Source organism: Sinocyclocheilus rhinocerous, unplaced genomic scaffold (genome assembly GCF_001515625.1).
Source record: "Sinocyclocheilus rhinocerous isolate Xijiao unplaced genomic scaffold, SAMN03320098_v1.1 scaffold1166, whole genome shotgun sequence".
NCBI classification, from domain to species: Eukaryota; Metazoa; Chordata; class Actinopteri; order Cypriniformes; family Cyprinidae; genus Sinocyclocheilus; species Sinocyclocheilus rhinocerous.
In genome coordinates this window covers 563724-584536 of record NW_015646356.1, presented here as the reverse complement: position 1 = coordinate 584536, position 20813 = coordinate 563724, and the positions used below count along the sequence as shown (strand labels likewise).

Genomic DNA, 20813 nt, shown 5'->3' with positions numbered 1-20813 from the left:
AATATTGCATCAAAATGATATCAGGAAATCTATCAATAATATTATTCTGATTAAATTTGCATGTCTGTTTTTATACTGCATAGAAGTCACAAACATATACGGTATATTTACACACAGGAGCAGATTTTGTCAGGTGAACTGCTTTCGTGGAGCAAAGGAAAGATTTGAGAAGCAGCTCCATTTTAGAACATTCTTGTTCTGCATTAACTGTTTGGTTCAACATTTAAATCTACACTACACAGCAAGCCAAAAGGATTATTGTAGCCTAAAATATCAACATTGTGTTAATTTCAATGCTCGTGTGACATCCCTACTTGTGGTTCGCACAGAGCTGTCAGGATTTGTGGTACACTGCCTTGGAGCAACTAAACTCCAGGTGTAACGCCCCTGTGTCCTTATTTGGTTGTTCCTGTCCTCATTATTAGTTAATTACCTTGATTGTGCTCACCTGTCTGCCCCTCGTTATCCACCCTATATTAGTTCCTGCCTCCTGTAGTCTAGTTGGTCGGTTAGTGTGAATGTTACCCTGAGTGTGTGTGTCTCATCTACCCGTATCTGCCTTGTTGTCTCTACATTAAACATCCTTATTTGAATCCCTGTCGTCCTCGTCATCCTGCCTGCCTCCACACACCTTGACCGTGACACCAGGTGGATTTTTTCTGTAATAAGTGTACTGCAAGTCGCTTTGGATAAAAGCATTAGCTTAATGACTAATTACATACAAGGGAAATAACATTTTCCTGGTTATGTTCCCTTGGTGACCCTTCTAAGTGATAGGTGAACTTCTGACTTCATGCGCTTAAACTGGCAACTACTCAAACGTATTGTGAGCTTGTTATTAGCAACAACTACACAAAAAAAGAGAAAGGGGCACTATGATTTCCCCACTAAATCTCTTTAAAAGGACAGAAGGGAATGAAACAAGGACACAAAGTGAGGGATCCAGAGAGAGCTATGAAATGTTTACCTCTCCCCAGAGTCCTTCTCTCCTGCCTACATACACTCTTTCCTCATAAAACCAGCATCTTACACATCTGTCTAAACTAGCTGCCTCTGTCTTATCTTTTCTTTTCTTTTCTTTTCTTCTTTCCACCATTCAAAAGTATGGGACCAGTGAGACTTTTCATCTTCGGAACACAAATTAAGATATTTTTGATGGAATCTGAGAGCTCTCTGACCCTCCATAGACAGCAAAGATATTACCACGAACATAGCAAGGACATCGGTAAAATAGTCCATGTGACATCAGAGGTTTAACCGTAATTTTACGAAGCAACGAGAATACTTTTTGTGCCCAAAGAAAACAATAATAATATAATTTATTCAGCAATTCTTCTCCCCAAATTACCGTTACTCTGATGCCACATGGACTATTTTACCGATGTCCTTGCTACGTTTCTGTGTGTTGATCGTGGTAATATCCTTGCTGTCTATGGAGGGTCAGAGAGCTCTCAGATTCCATCAAAAATATCTTAATTTGTGTTCTGAAGATGAACGAAGGTCTTACGGGTTTGGAACGACATGACATATTGTAATGATATCACTGTTATTGTTTATATTGTTATATATGTTATTGTGTATAATTGTACTTTTTTATGTAATGATAGACTTTAACCTGTTGAACCATTTTCAGACAGATTTCCCGAACACACTTTATGTCTGCTATTGGTTGATTAAACCAATGCTTTTGGGTTAAGGTGACTGGGGTGCTCAATCAAACGAAGCAATCAAGTAAGAGTTGTAAAGCTGCTTGTTTGGATCCATTTAGGACTCACGGAAAGTGTGCGACTACGTTACTATGGAACGTTCCTCACATCTAATCTCACGATGTAATGAAGCATACGTGTGTGTGTTTGTCGGGATGTGAGGGACATGAGCAGATCACTCTGCTGTGAAGCAACACATTGATCATTGTGTCAGGCCTGGGGGAAAGGTTAAGCCGCGTGGCACTGCCCTCCGCTCCTGAGTGTGCCTGCCGGTCTTATCAGGATGTGAAAGAGCAGGAAAGGGCAGACGATTCCCAGGACAGCATCTGACCTTCACTAATCCAACAACCTCACTCTTCTGCTATAATTAACATAAAGGAAGTTGAGGCGGCGCTTTCTCAAACAAAAGACAAGACAAGCGAGAGTGTGTGTAGGTGACTCACCTGAGCAGAGGGAGTGCAAACACTCACATAGATACACTCATTAAGAAAAATGCTGAGTTGTAGCTGCTTTGAATAGTACATTCGTTCCTATATGCTGAGCCAGGTTGTAATACATACTATACACAACCTTGTGTTTCAAAGACAGTGTGTAAGTGTGTGTTTTTATTAAAGCTCAATGTTAAAATACTTTCTCCTAACCTAGTTTAATATATAGAGACAATTAGAAGCGCACCATGTGAAGGCTGCTTTTCCCCAAAATATAATACACTGCATTTCAATGGTGCATTGAAACATTAATTAGTTTATTTAAGCATCAAAATTTCTATTTCAATTTTTTTTCACCAAAAAGTTGCTACTTTACTTTGTGGATACTCACTGGGTCTTGGTTAATTTGAACAATGAGTTGTTTGATGGCATGTAGAGTGGGATGGGCCCAAGGGGAAGGGTCCTGCCAATGACGGTTCAGATCGAAGCCCATTAGAGAACACCTTCAATAAATGCAAACAAATCAACCATTCAATTCAATAAAACAATGACAAAACATCAATACCTTCAACTTTTTTGGCAGACCTCACAGAAAGCAAAATAATGTGCAAAGTGATAATATCACAGTGAATATGAACATATTTGATGTTTAATAGGTGACTTTGGACCAGTGAGATTCCATGTGGGCAGGGCTGTTAGACCACAATCTTTCATGTCATTTACTATTGGGTTTGAACATCACAGATAAGCTCAAATTGAAATCCACACACATTCTGTGGTCAGAACTGCAGAAAAATCACACAGACACACACACACACACACACACACACACAGTACATGTCCACTTGTGTGGAGCGAGCAAGACAGATGAGGGGCAGGCTCATGCAGGGCATTGTGGGATTGACAGCGGAGAGGTAAAACGTTGTGACATATTCAACATTATGCAAATAAGAGGTGAAAAACATCAAATCGCTGTGAGGATGAACGCTGTGGCGTCTGTCATAAACATTTCAAAATCAGCAGATTTGCATTCATTAGAGTTTCTGGTTGGTTCACGTACTTAAATTACATATGACTAATTTTAATTCAGATTTAAAAGTTTACACAGTTTCATTGTGGCTCTACTATAATAATTTACAGCATATGTGTAACCCCTCTCTCCCGGGTCCTCTCCACCACACCTTGTTCTCGCTCCGAGTGGGTCTCGAACCCGGGTCTTCGGCATGGGAGGCGGACGCACTAACAAGGAGGCTAAAGACTGCAGCCACTAATGAGGAAAAAAAAATAACTTAAATGATTTTAGCAAATGGCTGCAATATAACAAAGAGTGAAAAATTTAAAGGGGACTGACTCGCTGGCCTCCGTTACGTATGTAATACTTCAATGAACATATTTTAAAGGTAGAGTTGCTTACCCTCAGGCCATCCATGATGTAGATGAGTTTGTTTGTTCATTGGAACAGATTTTGAAAAATTACATCACTTTCTCACCAAAAGGATCCTCTACAGTGAATGGGTGCCGTCAGAATGAGAGTTCAAACAGCTGATTAAAGCATCACAATAATCCACAAGTAATCCACATAAGTCCAGTCAATCAGTTAACATCTTATGAAATAAAAAGCTACTGTACGTGTTTGTAAGAAAAAAAAAACATCAGGCGTTTTCACCTTAAACCACTGCTTCTGGACAAAATGCAAATCCACAATCCATTATTGTGATGTTTTTATCGGCTGTTTGAACTCTCATTCTGACGGCACCCATTCACTACAGAGGATCCATTGGTGAGCAAGTGATGCAATGCTAAATTTCTCCAAATCTGATGAAAAAACTAACTCATCTACATCGTGGATGGCCTGAGGATGAGTACATTTTCAGCAGATTTTCATTTTTGGATGAACAATTCCTTTAAAAAGCAATCATGACACACACTAAAGACAACCATACTGCTCTACATTTACAGACAGAAAGTGGCGTCTGGTGTTTTGGGCAATATTAAGAGTTTTCTTCTTCCACACCATTGGACATGTACAGGTCTCTGTTTGTTATTTTCCTTTCCCTGAGGCAGTGGACTGATGTGAGGAATGGACAGATGCCTAAGTCCCTGCTGCCGTCCAGCTGAGACTCTGTGACTTTGAGCTGAACCTGTAGTCAATGCTGCTGCTCTCAAAACAAATCCCCAGTCAGCAAGGATTGATCCCATGTCCCCTCCTGCACCTGCTTTCTCTCTCTCTTTCTCTCTCTCTCTCTCGACCAAACGACTACTGATTCAGCACAGAGGGAGAGAGAGAGATGGATCTGATCTCTAATTATGGACCTCAATGTCTCTCGTTGAGGCAGCATCGGTTAAAGTTGCTGTCGAGAGCACCTTTAAGGGTCAGTGGTGGCGTATGTCATATGTCAGCCCTGTCACCACCACTGAACCATTGATCCGCCTCTGCAGCTCTGCAGTTCATGAGAGCCGTCACAAGGTGGCAGCCACTGACGCAGTTTCTGCGGGCCTATGGGAAAACACAGCGAGCCTCTGATGTATTCAGAATGATCGCCACCATTATATAAAAGCCAATAATGGGATTAGGAGTGAAGATAACACCTGCCGTGCATGACCAACTGTAGCCCTAGTGTAGAGAGGCCACTGCACACACACAGTTGTATTACAATTCACTTTTGTAGACTTTCACTTCACTTGTGTAAAATGTATCATAAAATACTGACAGATAAGGGGCTTTGAGTATGATGACATAATATAATAATAATAATAATAATTTGAAAATGTTTTTGAAATAAATTTCTTGTGCTCACCAAGGCTGCATTTATTTGATATCAAATACAGTAGGAACAGTAATATTGTCAAATATTATTATAATTTTAAATAAATGCTTTCTTTTTAAATGTTTTAACATGTAATATATTACTGTGATGTCAAAGCTGAATTTTCAGCAGCCATTACTTCAGAATCACATGATCCTTCTAATATGCTGATTGGGTGATTAGGAGACATTTATTATTATTATTATCATCAATGTTAAAAACAGCTGTGCTGCTTTATATTTTTGTGGAAACCATGAAACATTTTTTCAGGCTTCTTTGACGAATAGAAAGTTTAAAAAGAACAGCATTTATTTGAAGTAGATTTTTTTTTGTAACAAGGTAATTCTTTACTGACACCTTTGAATTGCATCCTTGCTGAATAAAAGTAAATTAAAATTAATAAAAGTGATAAAAAAAATCTTTCTGACCCATACATATATTTTCAATGATGACATTAAATAAAATGTAATAAATAAATAAATTATAACATTTATATATCTAATAATATACACACAATATCTATTATATTCAAATTACTATGTGATACTGGAAACTAATATATGCCTGTTGCAATAAAAATGCAATGTAAATTTAATACAATTTAAAATATTATATTATGTGCACGATTGTTCATTTCAGCTGACCTGTAGTTTCCCAGGTACACACCGTCAGGGTTGAGCATGGGAACGATCTTAAAGATCACATGATCACGCAGGACCTGAGCGATGGGATGCTGGCTGACCAGAAAGTCGATGACACCTGCAGGAAAGACAGATACACGCAATAAAGTATAACGCAGGACACGCAAAAGAAGTTCATCATATCAAATTGAGTTTAAAAGACAAAATAATAATTGGACAGCAAATGGCATTAAAACACCAGCGAAGGATTTCCGAGTCACACATCTCCAGTCAATACAAATGAAATAGACCAGACAACAGAATGAAAGAGAGAGATTTGAGAAACAAAGATCATATTAATTAGAGCTACAAAATGAGAAAGAGACATAGAGAGAGGCCAGACGGAGAGAATGGCAGAGAGTGAGGCATGTCGATAGTGGCGGTCACCAGTTGTCCTTCCATTTGCCCTGTACTGAAAGCGAATAACTGACAGGTAAACAAGAAGCATAGAAAGAGAGCGCAGGAGTGTGTGTGTGAGAGAGGGCAGACCCCATCTCATTCCCCCATCTTCCTCAACCTCTCACCCACTCTGTCCTGCTCATTAGTGCTAATGGAGGCATAACAAGCTCTCTAATTGAGTCAATGTGTCACAGAGGCAGGCCACACTGCTATGCTATCTAATTGCTTGAAGTTCCTATATTTATTCATGCATATCCGCATGTGTGTGTGTTATTAAGGTGGCAGGGCAGGTGATTTTGAAGCTTCGTACTGACCGAACTTCAGCTAAGCGTAAAAGCCCTCTTCAGAATTACAACAAGGCCGAACTCAATAATTAGCTGCATGAAGATTTAGGCTGAGACGAACCACTATAAACCACATCAAATGACAGTCCTAAAATTATTTGGATGCACACAGAAGTTATAGACTGACTGTTTTGTTTTCAGTGGCAAATTATAATGCAGGATGACAGATGGCAGAAGTCATGCAGATATATACACAGTTCTATAATACACATATACAAACAATACTATTTAATTTTGGTAAATGAAACAAAAACAATTACATTTCATTTAACATTTTAGAAAATGTGAGTGTTGTGGGTGGTTGCCAATGTCTGATGGCCAACATCTAACACTAACCCACAGCACTTCCTTGAAATATTTTAAGACAGGGGTCTTCAAACATTTTCAGCTCAAGGGCCCTATAATTACCTGAGTATGGTACATTATTAATATATTTACATACTTTGATTTTAGAGACATGTCATGACTATTATATACAGTATATACACAGGTAACAATACTGTGCACTACTGTTTAAAAGTTTAGGGCCAGTATTTGTTTTTAATGAATATAGAACGGATGCATCAAAAGTAACAGCAAAGACATTTATAATATTACAAAACATTTCTATTTCAAATAATTGCTGTTCTTTTGAACTTTCTATTCATTACAGAATCCTGAAAAAAAATTATCATTGTTTTCACAACAAATATTAAGCAGCACAAAAGTTTTTTAACACTGAGAATAATAAGAAATGTTTCTTAAGCACCAAATTAGAATATCAAAATGATTTCTAAAGGATCATGTAACACGAAAACTGGATTAATGGCTGCTGAAAATTCAGCTTTACCATCATAGGAATAAAATGCATTTTAAATTAAAATAAAATTAAATAGAAAACATTTTAACATTTACCTTTTTTTCAAGAAATTATGAGTGGTCATGAGTAAAACTCATCACCATGTGGTTTCCTGGATGTTGCTTTAGCTTTGTTGATATTTAATTGATATTGTATTTTTGTCCAAACGCATATTTTCATTTCAGTTTGAGATTCAACTAGTTAGAGCTGAAACAAAAACTAGCCGACCTCCTTCAGTCCCGCAGCATACTTTCTGTTGAAGACCCCCATTTTAGGGTAACAAAGATAGCCGATAATGATTTTACATTAAGCTTTGGAAACCTCTAACATAATCCACCTGTGAAAAGACTGCACTGTATCATCATTTGTCAAGGACACTTTCAGGAAAGCCATGTCTCTGTATTGTAACGCAGAGTGAAAGAAGACTTTTTCTATAGAATTGATGTTATTGATGGTATTGCCTTTGAAATCTGGGCATTTTGTCAGACTGTTGTGTCAGCAAGTCTTGTGCTCCGTGACAGGTAAGGTCTTTGCATCGCCGGCTTTAAACAGATTTAGGAGTGATGCAGAGAAGGTGAGCTGACACTTCCTCTAATCTTCCATACACTCCCTGACCTCCTGTTTTTCTGTTCATCCGTTGACCTTCACTTACAGCGGAGCCAAGCCATGTGCCGAACTTAAAGTACAAAAAGAAAAGCGTTCTGATGAATCGCAGAGGCCCACCGAGGCCAACTGTCCTTATCGTTGGTCAGTGTTTTGTATTTCAGCAGATTACATGATCTCAGGACATCATCGTGCTGTGTATGTGTGTCGAGACGAGACAAGGTCTTACCCTGACAGATGAAGGAAGCAGGTGATTCTCCAGGGTGAACGCGGGCTGAGAGAAACACCACCCTCTTTTCTCGCTCTTGGTTCAGATGGGCTGAAACACACACACAAACGCAGAAAGGTTAGTCTCAGCAGGTAGGGGTCTTGGCAGGACAGTGTGTGGTCAGGAGCCATATGTCTGGGCCCAGGAGTTTCAGACCTCAGACATGCAGCAGGAAACCCAGTATGACAAGACAGGAGTGATAGGAAATGCCAGAGCTAATGAAGACTCCACAGGAGGACAAAACACAATGAGCTACTGCTCGCAAGAGCAGGAGAAAAACATCTTGTGGCTGACGAACGTACATGGATCCTCAAGCGCCTACATCTTTTCAATTAAGACTTTAACTACACCAATTCAATATTAAATTAATAAAAGCGCCCACCCTGAAGTCTCTATGATGAGATCTAATGTTCTAGACCTCTTTCAATGTACGTTTATTGGATTTTTTTCAGTTTTGTTGGATTTCTTAGAAAATGAATAGCACTCCTCTTTTCGTTAAGCTTCATCAAAAACGCTGCGGGATGAATCGTTGCTCAGTAATACAGATGCTTTCCTTAGCATGTACCACTAATTAGCATTTATTTAAGGCAGTATGTACTCAGTATTTACTAAAAGCAGAAGTTTATTATCCATCCCCATCCACTTAGACCATTTATGTAAATTAAGCTGCAAAAATGGGTCATTCAGAAACAGCCATTAAAAGTTATTAAAGACAGTAAGAAATATACCAGTTTGTAGAGGTTGGCCAATCATAATAGAGGTCATTTATATATAGAACTCTTAAAGTTATATCAAATAGCCTGTTTAATTCAAAGGGTCAGAGATAGGGGTAAAACGTTCATGTAAAACTAAACTGTTTTGGTTTACAAAAACCTGAAAAACCTTATAAGCAGGCTTTAGGGAATATATTAAAAGCTACTTTTTTTTGTCCCTTTTAGATTTTCTGGCAGATAGAAATGTTAAGGTCACTGCGTTTGAATAAATTCAATGCTGTCAATAGAATAAGTATAGAATAAAATAATAAATAAAATGAATCTAATGATTCCCAGACAGTATTTAGAAAGCACATCAAAACCTATGTTTTAAAACGTATGTCAATTTTTGCTGAATTCCATTTATTAATATAAATATCAATGTCAATAACAACAACAACAATAATAATAATAATAATAGGACTTTAACAAAAATTATAAAATGCTACAAAACTATATGAACCTTTTAAAAGTTATAGCCCTTTCTTAGTTTTTGGCAGATAGGATTTTAAGGTTACTGTGTTTTTAAATGAATTCTATGTTAGGTACTTCATCATGGATGCAATAATAACTCCTAGATCTGTTTCCAGATATTTCGTCCTCTTCTCCTCTTTTACAATCTCCAAAATGATACAGAGAGGAATTGAATGCAGCGTAAATCAAATCAGTCCCTCTTTGTGAGCGATGCCAGTTGGGAATGGAATGGGAATACCATTCAAGTTAATGAAAAGAAAGGCTGGACGAATGCGAAAGGACTGCCAACAAAAGCTCCTCTTTAAAAGTCTGATGCGCTTCCAGGCAGAGAAGCGAGCACATTTTAGTCTCAGAGCACTCCGTTCCTTAAGGCTGGATGCTACAGGAACGTGCACGATGGGGAATTCGTTCGGCCTTCACGGTTTCCTCTTATCGGTTTGTGCCGTGGGTTGTCCAAACAGGTAAGCCAGAAATAACTTTTTCTAGCAAGAAAATCACATAATGACCAAGAATTTACACCTGTAGGGAAATAAAAGCACAAGCGCGCACACACACACTTGCAGTATATAAGGCCACTGTTATCACTTTCTATTAGCAGGCACATAGATAAAATACAGAGTTTTTAAAGGACAGACACTGATGACTAAAAATGCTAAATTGGTCTTTGAACTAATATGGATGATTCTATTCAATGCAGAAGTAATGCATCAAGAGGAAAAATGAACATGCACTGTCTTACGTGTGTGTTTGAGTCAGAGGAAAATCACAGAATTAATAAGGCACAAACGCACATGCGTGCTGATGCCTCAGCAGTCTGAGGAATAGCAGAACACAGGTCAATCCTCAAAGATATCCTCCTCACTTCCAGACTTGACCACGAATGAAACATTAAAATAACCACTAATTAGCATTTATTTAAGGCAGTATGTACTCAGTATTTACTAAAAGCAGAAGTTTATTATCCATCCCCATCCACTTAGACCATTTATGTAAATTAAGCTGCAAAAATGGGTCATTCAGAAACAGCCATTAAAAGTTATTAAAGACAGTAAGAAATATACCAGTTTGTAGAGGTTGGCCAATCATAATAGAGGTCATTTATATATAGAACTCTTAAAGTTATATCAAATAGCCTGTTTAATTCAAAGGGTCAGAGATAGGGGTAAAACGTTCATGTAAAACTAAACTGTTTTGGTTTACAAAAACCTGAAAAACCTTATAAGCAGGCTTTAGGGAATATATTAAAAGCTACTTTTTTTTGTCCCTTTTAGATTTTCTGGCAGATAGAAATGTTAAGGTCACTGCGTTTGAATAAATTCAATGCTGTCAATAGAATAAGTATAGAATAAAATAATAAATAAAATGAATCTAATGATTCCCAGACAGTATTTAGAAAGCACATCAAAACCTATGTTTTAAAACGTATGTCAATTTTTGCTGAATTCCATTTATTAATATAAATATCAATGTCAATAACAACAACAACAATAATAATAATAATAATAGGACTTTAACAAAAATTATAAAATGCTATTAAACTATATGAACCTTTTAAAAGTTATAGCCCTTTCTTAGTTTTTGGCAGATAGGATTTTAAGGTTACTGTGTTTTTAAATGAATTCTATGTTAGGTACTTCATCATGGATGCAATAATAACTCCTAGATCTGTTTCCAGATATTTCGTCCTCTTCTCCTCTTTTACAATCTCCAAAATGATACAGAGAGGAATTGAATGCAGCGTAAATCAAATCAGTCCCTCTTTGTGAGCGATGCCAGTTGGGAATGGAATGGGAATACCATTCAAGTTAATGAAAAGAAAGGCTGGACGAATGCGAAAGGACTGCCAACAAAAGCTCCTCTTTAAAAGTCTGATGCGCTTCCAGGCAGAGAAGCGAGCACATTTTAGTCTCAGAGCACTCCGTTCCTTAAGGCTGGATGCTACAGGAACGTGCACGATGGGGAATTCGTTCGGCCATTCACGGTTTTCTCTTATCGGTGTGTGCCGCGGGTTGTCCGAACAGGTAAGCCAGAAAAGACTTTTTCTAGCAAGGAAATCACATAATGACCAAGAATTTGCACCTGTAGGAAGCACACACACACTTGCAGTATATAAGGCCACTGTTATCACTTTCTATTAGCAGGCACATAGATAAAATACAGAGTTTTAAAAGGACAGACACTGATACACTAAAAATACTAAAAGTCTTTGAACTAATATGAATGATTCTATTCAATGCAGAAGTAATGCATCAAGAGGAAAAATGAACATGCACTGTCTTACGTGTGTGTTTGAGTCAGAGGAAAATCACAGAATTAATAAGGCACAAACGCACATGCGTGCTGATGCCTCAGCAGTCTGAGGAATAGCAGAACACAGGTCAATCCTCAAAGATATCCTCCTCACTTCCAGACTTGACCACGAATGAAACATTAAAATATCCAAATGCATTATTCAGCAGGCTCCTTGAATATTATATCCATCCATCACTAGCTGTAAAGACAAGCATGGCCTAATACATTATGTCTATGGTGACTCGGGCTCCCGTGGGGCCATCTTTAAGTCTGTAAAGGATTGCGAAGACTGAAGGGAAATGATTAGAACTGTACCTGAGATCATTGTGGCAGTTTTGCTCTTAAAGCAGTTCAAGGAAGCCTGTCGTCTCAAAGGTGGCTTTTACTAGTAGTAAGAGGGATTGGATTTGTAAAAATCTACTGTGGTAACAACAGTTTCTGCCAAAGTACAGTTATTGCTACTACAAGAAAAATGCGGTAAATTCACCACCACTTTCATCATAGAAAGAAATGCTAGATTGTTCCAGTCCTGAAAGCTGACTGGTCAATAAAGTGTTCCAGGTAGATACAGTATTACATAATATCTCTGCACACCACCCTAGGGTTTTCAAACTTTTTGATGCCACAGACCCCAAAACATGATTACAAAGGACTCCTTCCTAAAATACAAAAGGTGACTTCATATTATAAAATAAGACCCACTTTATACTGTTAAAAATGTCAAAATAATAAATGTCAAAATTGTTTTATCTGGAAAATATCAAAAGTGTAGTTTCTACTAAGCTGAATGAAACAGTGATTATTATTACTGCATTTTTCTTTTTGTACAATAATTATTTATTATTTATCATCTTTCTCTAAACTCTTCACTGGCCCCAGCACTCCCTTGTTCCCTGCCATAAAGACCATGTTGTTTTAATTTTAATTTGCCTAAAAATATTGTTTCAATAATATTTCATATACTACTACTACTACTAATACTAATTATACTACTACTACTAATATTTACCATGGTCACACTTTTAAGGTTCAATTCTCGCTATTAACAAACCATTAACTATGACTTTTGCCTCTAAAAACTCCTAATTGGCTGCTTATTAATAGTTAGTAAGGTAGTTGTTAAGTTTAGGTATTGGGTATAGGATTAGGGTTGTAGAATATAGAATAAATGCTTTATAAGTACTAATATGTTAATAACAGGCATGCTAATAAGCAACTAGTTAATAATCAGAACTGGTCCCTATACCAAATATTTTTATGTAATATAACATAGTACATTCATATGCATTATTTTAAATAATATTTTAGAATATTATTATAAACTAATTTAATATGCAATTATATTATGATATTACAGTAGTATTATTATACAGTACTATTTGTTTATAGTTGTAACAATGCTGGTGGATGGCCTCCATAGTACATTTTTGTAAGGGTAGTTTCCATCCTTTTCATAGTCACTGCACAAGGTGTAGCAGAAAACCCCACTGCAGAGAACAGATGATTATCTGTCATGTAAAACAACTGTTACCACATGGATGCACGTGCACACACACACACATATACACCGCTCTCCCATGAGACTGCCTTGTCTTGTATGGCCGGTCAATAATATATCATGGCCTTTCTTGCTGTGTCCTAAACGACTCCGGTGATTGTTGAGCTCATTGCTATGTACACAAGCCTAATATCTTATTGATCTCATCTGGGTTTGTGCTGAGCTGCAGGAAATGCTGATTGCCGCTATGCTACGTTCACCCATATATATTCTAATCTGCTTCCTGGGGGCCTGAAAACACTTCAGCATGGGCTGCAATCATAAAACATTCGTCGAATTTTACAGGAAAATTTCTCTCGCCGCCTCTCTCCCCTCTCTGTCCTTCACAGAGATGGATGGCTTTGCCATTCAGAAGTCTCGGTGGAAAGGCTCGGGCATTTGCTGGAAATGTGAGCGCTTGCGTTTCAGCAGGCGCCGGGTGTGCGGCTCCATCAGTTATAAATCCCACTCGGGCCCGACCCGCCGCAAACAAGCCAGCGGATGTAAAACAATGCAGCAGCCTGGAGGCAAACGCTACACTTAGACATGCGGGACAGATGGGGCGAGCCTTGTGTTTACCTTGTGCCTATAGACCTCCCTCCCCATCAAAGCGAACAGCCCTGAAACATTCATTACGAGTCACTTGCAGCCATTCCATACGGTTCTTTTCGGAATTAATACTCTGTAAGATGTATTTTTAATGTTCATTTGCGTCAGTGTTTTTATCAGCGTTTTCCAGAGGGCCCGCAGCTTAGCAGAGAGCAAACGTTTATCTTTATGTTGAGAACTGCTGCGTGAGCTCTCTTTCTTTTCATTTCTCTTGCTCTCAAAACACAACACATGTCGGACTTGGAGTCCTTTGACCTGTAGGTGGTGCTAAAGATCAACAACAGGCATCCAATTCACCACCTCCAACCCTGCAGAAAAGGCAGAAAAAACTCTTATGAAACAAGACAAATGTGCTTTAGCAATCGGCAAAGTTTTTTTCCCTGCCCGTTTCACTGCATCAGTGCTTTTCTTACACTCTGTTTTCCTTTGACACCCGTCAGGCATCCTGATGCCTTAATGTATGAACGTTACCTTGACCGATTTCATAACCTCGCCTCTCCCGTTTACCTATAAGGACCTGGTGGGACATAAACAAGCGCTCTCTCCTATAGACGAGACACGCTCCCAATTAGACCATAAAGCACCAGTAATGGGCTGACTCTTTTAAAAGGACTCCACAGGCCCGCTCTATATCTCCTTTAATGGTGCTGCCGGCCTGGTAGCGATGGGAATCCCTCATCTCAAAGAAGATCCCACCACTCCAAATCATACGAAAGGTCAACAACCCCGTTCGGCTCCTTCTACTGCTCCCCACTTCCATTAGAAAAGGAATGAAGGCGGAGGGGAAAACGAGAGCGAGACGAGGGAGAAATTTTATGTTTACAACCACCTCAGCATATTTCTCACCTGAGAGCACAAGTCCCCACGTTACCGCCCGACGTGAGGAAATAAAAAATTAAACGTGAGTGTATTATGATCAGGTGCGATAAATATGTAAATGGCGTCAAAAGAAGAGAAGTGTCTTTGACAAAAAGTGAAAAATCTAATGGATTTTGAAGGTTATGCAGATTGTGCAGTTCGGCTTTTCTCCTGCGGTTGACGTGCCACTTTTAATGCAAGCTGATAAGACATGAAAAGGGCCCTGACGTAACACAATTACCTGGGATCTTTAAGAGAGCTGGAACCCGAGCAGATCAAATTCCGCAGAAATGGCAGCTATGGTAAAATGATGCTTTTTTGATATGAACAGTTTACGAAAACAATATGGACATCATACTTTCTATAATACATTTCCAAAATAAAAGATTGTACCATGCTGGAACTAAGGTTTACCTTCCAACAAGACAATGACCCTAAGCACACAGCTAAAATAACGAAGGAGTGGCTTCACAACAACTCTGTTACTGTTCTTGAATGGCCCAGCCAGATCCCTGACTTAAACCCAATTGAGCATCTCTGGAGAGACCTAAAAATGGCTGTCCACCAACGTTTACCGTCCAACCTGACAGAACTGGAGAGGATTTGCAAGGAGGAATGGCAGAGGATCCCCAATTCCAGGTGTGAAAAACTTGTTGCATCTTTCCCAAAAAGACTCATGGCTGTATTAGATCAAATGGGTGCTTCTACTAAATACTGAGCATTTTTCAGTTTTTCTTTTTTAATAAATTTGCAAAAATGTCAACAATTCTGTGTTTTTCTATATATATGGGGTGCTGTGTGTACATTAATGAGGAAAAAAAATTAACTTAAATGATTTTAGCAAATGGCTGCAATATAACAAAGAGTGAAAAATTTAAGGGGGTCTGAATACTTTCCGTACCCACTGTATCTATCTATCTATCTATCTACAGTAAATGAATATATATGCCATAAAAATAAAGCAAATTATATTTATGGCTGCCAAAAGTTTATGTCTCATTAGTGGTAGGAGGAATACACAGTCTTGCTTTTGTGCCCTCCAACCTCCACCCCAGGAAGACGAGGGCCTTCTTCCTTTCAAAAGCATTCAGTTATTCTGAACGGCACCCGGCACCTTCACACTGGAGTGAATTAGCATCAGTTTGCAGCAGCAGTGGAATGACACGCTCGCCCGTGTGTGCGTCATATCAGCCGACACAGACTAGCTGTAAATTGTCAGTAGTGTAAAATTTATACAGGGCACAGGTTGCTGTACAGGGTGCTGGAGCCGAACAGTCATCAACCTCCCTCTTTCTCTCGCTCCCATCTCACTTTATTCTTCAAGGACAGGGCTTTAAAAGAAATAGAGCTTTACGCCTGTGGATTCTTGCCTGTGTACAGGTCAGGTGGAAGCAGAACAGGCAGTACGCGCCGCGTTTCCTCGTGGAATTTCTTCAGCCACAAGGTCATAAACCATTTTTCACCCCAGGGCTCCTCAATGTTACTCTCTCACCTCAAAGCATCAGACTAGCTCTTCAATCTGCGATCTGATTCTATTCAAACGCCGCCTCTCTGAAAGAAACCCTTTGAATACATCCATCTCATTCTTTTACATCACATTTATCGCCAGCAGTGGGCCAGATCGGGGTCGCCACAAAGCCAGACTGTGAAAGGACCGTGTCTGAGTCAAAGTCGAGGGGATGACAGAGGTCAGACCGGAGGAGAAAGGGAAGTGAAAGTGCGTGCCAGGGTCAACAACCCGCTATACATGATCCTAAGTCAGATCTCAGCCTGTAAGTGGAAGCTGAAGTGAACAATCAAGGGCCGGAGAGATTTTAGTTCCCACATCGCACTGTAAGAAGCGAGTCACTCCAGAGGATTACAATGGCATGTTATGACACTGGTATCAGACGGAGTTGAAGAGAGATGGAGAGACAGCAAAACTCAGCATGTAAATACAACTCTGAACCCTCTTAAGCCTCGTAGATGGTCCGGAGGGATAAAAGCACTGAGCGCGGGGTGATTAGAGATCGATTTAGTGCAATCAAGAACCCCCTCTCTCGCTCACGCTCATCTCCGTGAAATGGAGAGATCTGTGTTCTCGACAATTTCACGACAATTGAGGTTGAGAGAGGTGGAGGAAGTGTCAGGCGAAAGGCTAGAAAGAGACAAAGAAAGAGAATCGTGCAGCGAGAGTAAGAAAAATAGTCATTTAGTGGGTGGTCATTGCCCGTGGCTTGTTTTAGTCAAACAAAGAACTTTAGAAGATTTGTGTTGCAGAAACGGCTACTAATTAGGTTAAAAAGGAAAGATCGACCTGCAATCCGGCCCCTCTGGCAGAGATGGAGGACTTTGAGAGTGAGCCATTCAAACAGAGGAAAGAAAAATATTGAACACTCTAAAATGTATGAATGTCATTGCATTGAAATAAACCAGGTTTAATAGGTTTTAAATGACAAAACAATACGTATACTACTCAAAATGAAGAGAAAAAGGGCATTTTGCTGTTAAAGTGAACTATCAGTGCCATGGTTGTGCAAATTCAGAGCAGAAGAATTCCCTTTAAGTTCTTGAGTATGATTTGGGAAAGTTTGAATTGACAGGGCAGGAGGTGGAAATTTACAGAATAAATACAAATTGTGTCCACACTTGATTTTAAGGTCCAATTCTTGCCATTAACAAACCATTAACCATGACTTTTGCCTCAATAAACTCATAATTTGCTATTTATTAATAGTTAGTAAGGTAGTTGTTGAGTTTAGGTATTTTGTAGTATTAGGGACGTAGAATATGGTAATACAGAATATGTGCTTTATAAGTACTAATAAACAGCCAATATGTTAATAATATGCATTCTAATAAGCAACTATAGTGAGAATTCGTCCCTATACTTAAGTGTTACCTAAATTTCTATAGGTGGCATTTTAAACATTGTCTGTCTGTCTGTCTGTCTGATTATCTATCTGTCTATCGTTACCTTTACCTGTAAGGCAAACCTTCAGTTTTCTGTTCTTTAAATATTTTTGAATATAAATATATATATTTTTTTCACATTGAAATTCAAAGTAATTTTGCATCCTTTTTATTCAACCCTGTTTTAAACATGCATGAAAACACACTGGGTTAGCTAAAAGTAGTTTAACATTTAGGTTTGATATTCTATCTAATGCATTTACATTCATACATTCAATTTACGCGAGGCTTAAGTGTCTAAATTCGTTTTGGGGCCTCTATATATGGAACTATATAACATGCACAGAAAGTGGCTTTATGATTGTGGCTAAAAAAACGTCCTTTGGCGTCAACTGACAAATCCAATATCATCTTTCTATCCTTTTAACATATGAGCTTTCACAGATGACAGACCATGTGAAATTGGGACTTGAAAAAAGAAAGAAGAAAGAAAACAGCAAACAGCGAGCTGCCTCTTGACATTAAGGAGAATAACAAGAGAGAAAGAAGGAGACAGACAGACAGAGAGGGAGAAATCTGTCATGCTTAAAGCCCTTTTGCCAAATTGCTCGCCCTCGATTTGGCAGCATTGGTCATAGTCTCCCTCCGTTCTCCCCAACTCCTGCCTCATCCCTTCAAAACAAAAAAAAAGGTGGAGAGAGAAGAAAGAAGAGATGCTGATCTGTGCTCTGAAAGACAGGGAATCAGAGAGAGGCAATAATGGGGGTTTTTGAAGAATGCACGACTGAACTTTATGGCTGCCTTGCTTGAAAGGATGTTACAAACAAGAAGAAAAAAGCAGTGGTGATTTCTCTGGGATATGCCCCTAGCTGTGCCGCCCCCTCCATATGTGACAGTGGGGGCTAGAAGGGCGTGTGGGGAGAACCGCTCGCCACTTGACAGCCAACCGCTGCTACCCTGGAAACAAGTCCGGTGCTGCCGTGGAAACAGGCTTAGATCGAAACAAGCATTGAACAACCACAAAGGTAAACCTAGCATGAGATTCAAGAACCTTTTAAAGGCTGAGGTACATCATACCTGCTGCTGCTGCAAGAGAGAGAATGAAGGTATAATACAGACAATCCTCAAGATGCATCACTTCCTCTAACATGTGTTAAAGGGTTAGTTCACCCCAGACCAGCCTAAAGTCTGGTCATTACTTTAGTTTACTTAACAAAATGCCCACTTATTCACCATAAAGTCTACTTTAAAAATTACAGGGATGGGAATCAAAAATAATTGTAAAATTCCGATGCAAATTCCTCTTAATGATTCCATTTCCTTAACGATTCCAAGAATGATTCTTTAGTACTTTGAATTTTTTTTTTTATATATTAAATATTATTATTAAAAATTACAATGAAATTATTATTTGTATTATTAGCATTCAATAATATTTTAAACAGAACTATCCTCTTAATGATTCTTTAATAATTCCATTAATGATTCTTTTAGTACTTAAAAAATAATTAAATATAAATAAATGTATATATATATATATAGTGTTAAATATTACTGTTAAATGTTACAGTTAAATTATTATTATTATTATTATTATACTAAACAACAATACAGAACAAAAAATGTGGTAACAATTGTCATTCATTTATTTTTAGATTTTTTTTTACATATTGTCATACGGACAATAAGACAGTAACTACACTGATTTAAGTCTCACAGGTTATGTGCTTGATTCACTAAAAAGAAAAATCAGACTACATAAGAGTCATTCTGTAAACAACCTACTGGACTTGCTATCAGTTTCATATTGTGGATGTATTAGCGGTCTTGCAGTGCTGCTGAACACACATGGCAGGTCTCAGAGTATTTTAGTATGATATTCTCTCTGCACTGGTGGTGTTTTTGTTTAGCTAGTGATTTCAGAAAATATATGCACCAGACGGTCAGTGAACGGACTGTGGGCGTCCCGTCTGAGACTATGTAGGACATAACTAACCTTGTGCATGCAATAAAAAACCCCTGCAATCTCAAAAGGTCACTTGGATCATGTCAGGCTCGATACAATTGTACTGAAAAATATCTCCGGCTGGGACGAAGCAAGTAATTTTACACACTTCACCCACTCAGATCCCCGAAAAAGCTCGGTCTGTAAGTGCAGTTGAAAGAAAGACGGCTTTTTTAATATAGGTTATTAAGTTTCCTGCCCCCCATAGAGTTCTAAATAATTTCTGAAAGCAACAAAGTCCAGACGGGAAACCTCTCTCTGCACCCAACTTTATTACGTGGCTACAGCTCCGAGGTTTAATTTCTCTCATGATTTTTTTTTTTTTTTTGCTCTTTTTCCTTATTTTTTCTTTCCTTTTCTCACTACATAGTGAGATCCCTGACACTCAATTTACAGCCTCACCATCTCTGTCAATCTCTATCTTATACTCTCTAAAAATATATTCACACACAGGCCTCGCTTTTAGCCTGGGGCGGCAATTGTGGATGGCAAACTATTTTCTTGAGAGCTCTCTCTCTCTCTTCTCTGCTGTCTCACTCACTGGGTTGTCAGTGGTTTACTGATTAAGCAGTGAGAGAAGAAGGTCTTTCAGATCTCTCTCCACACTAATCAGGAGAGAGGGAGCACTTGTGGATGGAGCACAAACTCAACATGGTCATTTCTCAGATGTAAGTGATCAGAACAAGAAAGGACTTTGATAGGAAAACACACATAAACACATTTGTTTTTCTAACAGTCGCACTGGGGACATTCGATTGACATATTGTTTCTTCTATATAGAATTATTTTAAAGACATTTTGTGAATTTTGGAATTTATTAATGTTATAATAATAATAAAGTTATTCAATTAAATACGGTTAGTAATTTACAAACCCACTGCATCTTTTAAGTTTGCTCCTAACCCTAACATATCTAAACCTATCATGAACAAATCAAAAGGATCTTAAGGACTTAAACTGAAAAACCCTACTAAAACCCAGATGTTCCTTGATGCTTCATTCCCTCCCTTTACTTAAAAAAAAAATCATATTACCACTTCTTCACACTCTCTCCATTACTGCAGATCAGCAAAGCACATTATACAGATAAATAACACACTCCAGGACTGTTAAACCATTGTTTTAATTGCTGTCATTTTCACATACATACATTACCACTTCAAACCTGCAATTGACCAGCCCACTCCAGCTCTGACTGCAAACCCTTAATGTAAATGAATAACATTATGCTGCTATTCAAGACGTGAAATCAAAACTTGCCCTACTGACTCTTTTCTAATAAATACAAATGTGCATGATTCATCTGGGCTTGCCACTCTAC

General features: G+C 38.4%; 2 protein-coding genes across 2 annotated transcripts in view; both read right to left on the bottom strand.

Annotated features, from left to right (window-relative positions):
* The window catches only part of LOC107707579 (cytosolic carboxypeptidase 6), a 347536-nt gene that overhangs the window by 33983 nt on the left and 292740 nt on the right, over positions 1-20813 (bottom strand). The window contains exons 7-9 of the mRNA XM_016511653.1: positions 8035-8124; positions 5586-5700; positions 2526-2637 (exon numbers count right to left, since the gene is read on the bottom strand). Coding sequence (XP_016367139.1) covers positions 2526-2637; positions 5586-5700; positions 8035-8124 — 317 coding nt within the window. The remainder of the gene's footprint in view (positions 1-2525; positions 2638-5585; positions 5701-8034; positions 8125-20813) is intronic.
* Positions 8056-20813, bottom strand: part of LOC107707580 (BEN domain-containing protein 5-like) — a 44620-nt gene continuing 31862 nt past the window's right edge. The window contains exon 8 of the mRNA XM_016511657.1: positions 8056-8124. The gene's annotated coding sequence lies outside the window, so the exon portion shown is untranslated. The remainder of the gene's footprint in view (positions 8125-20813) is intronic.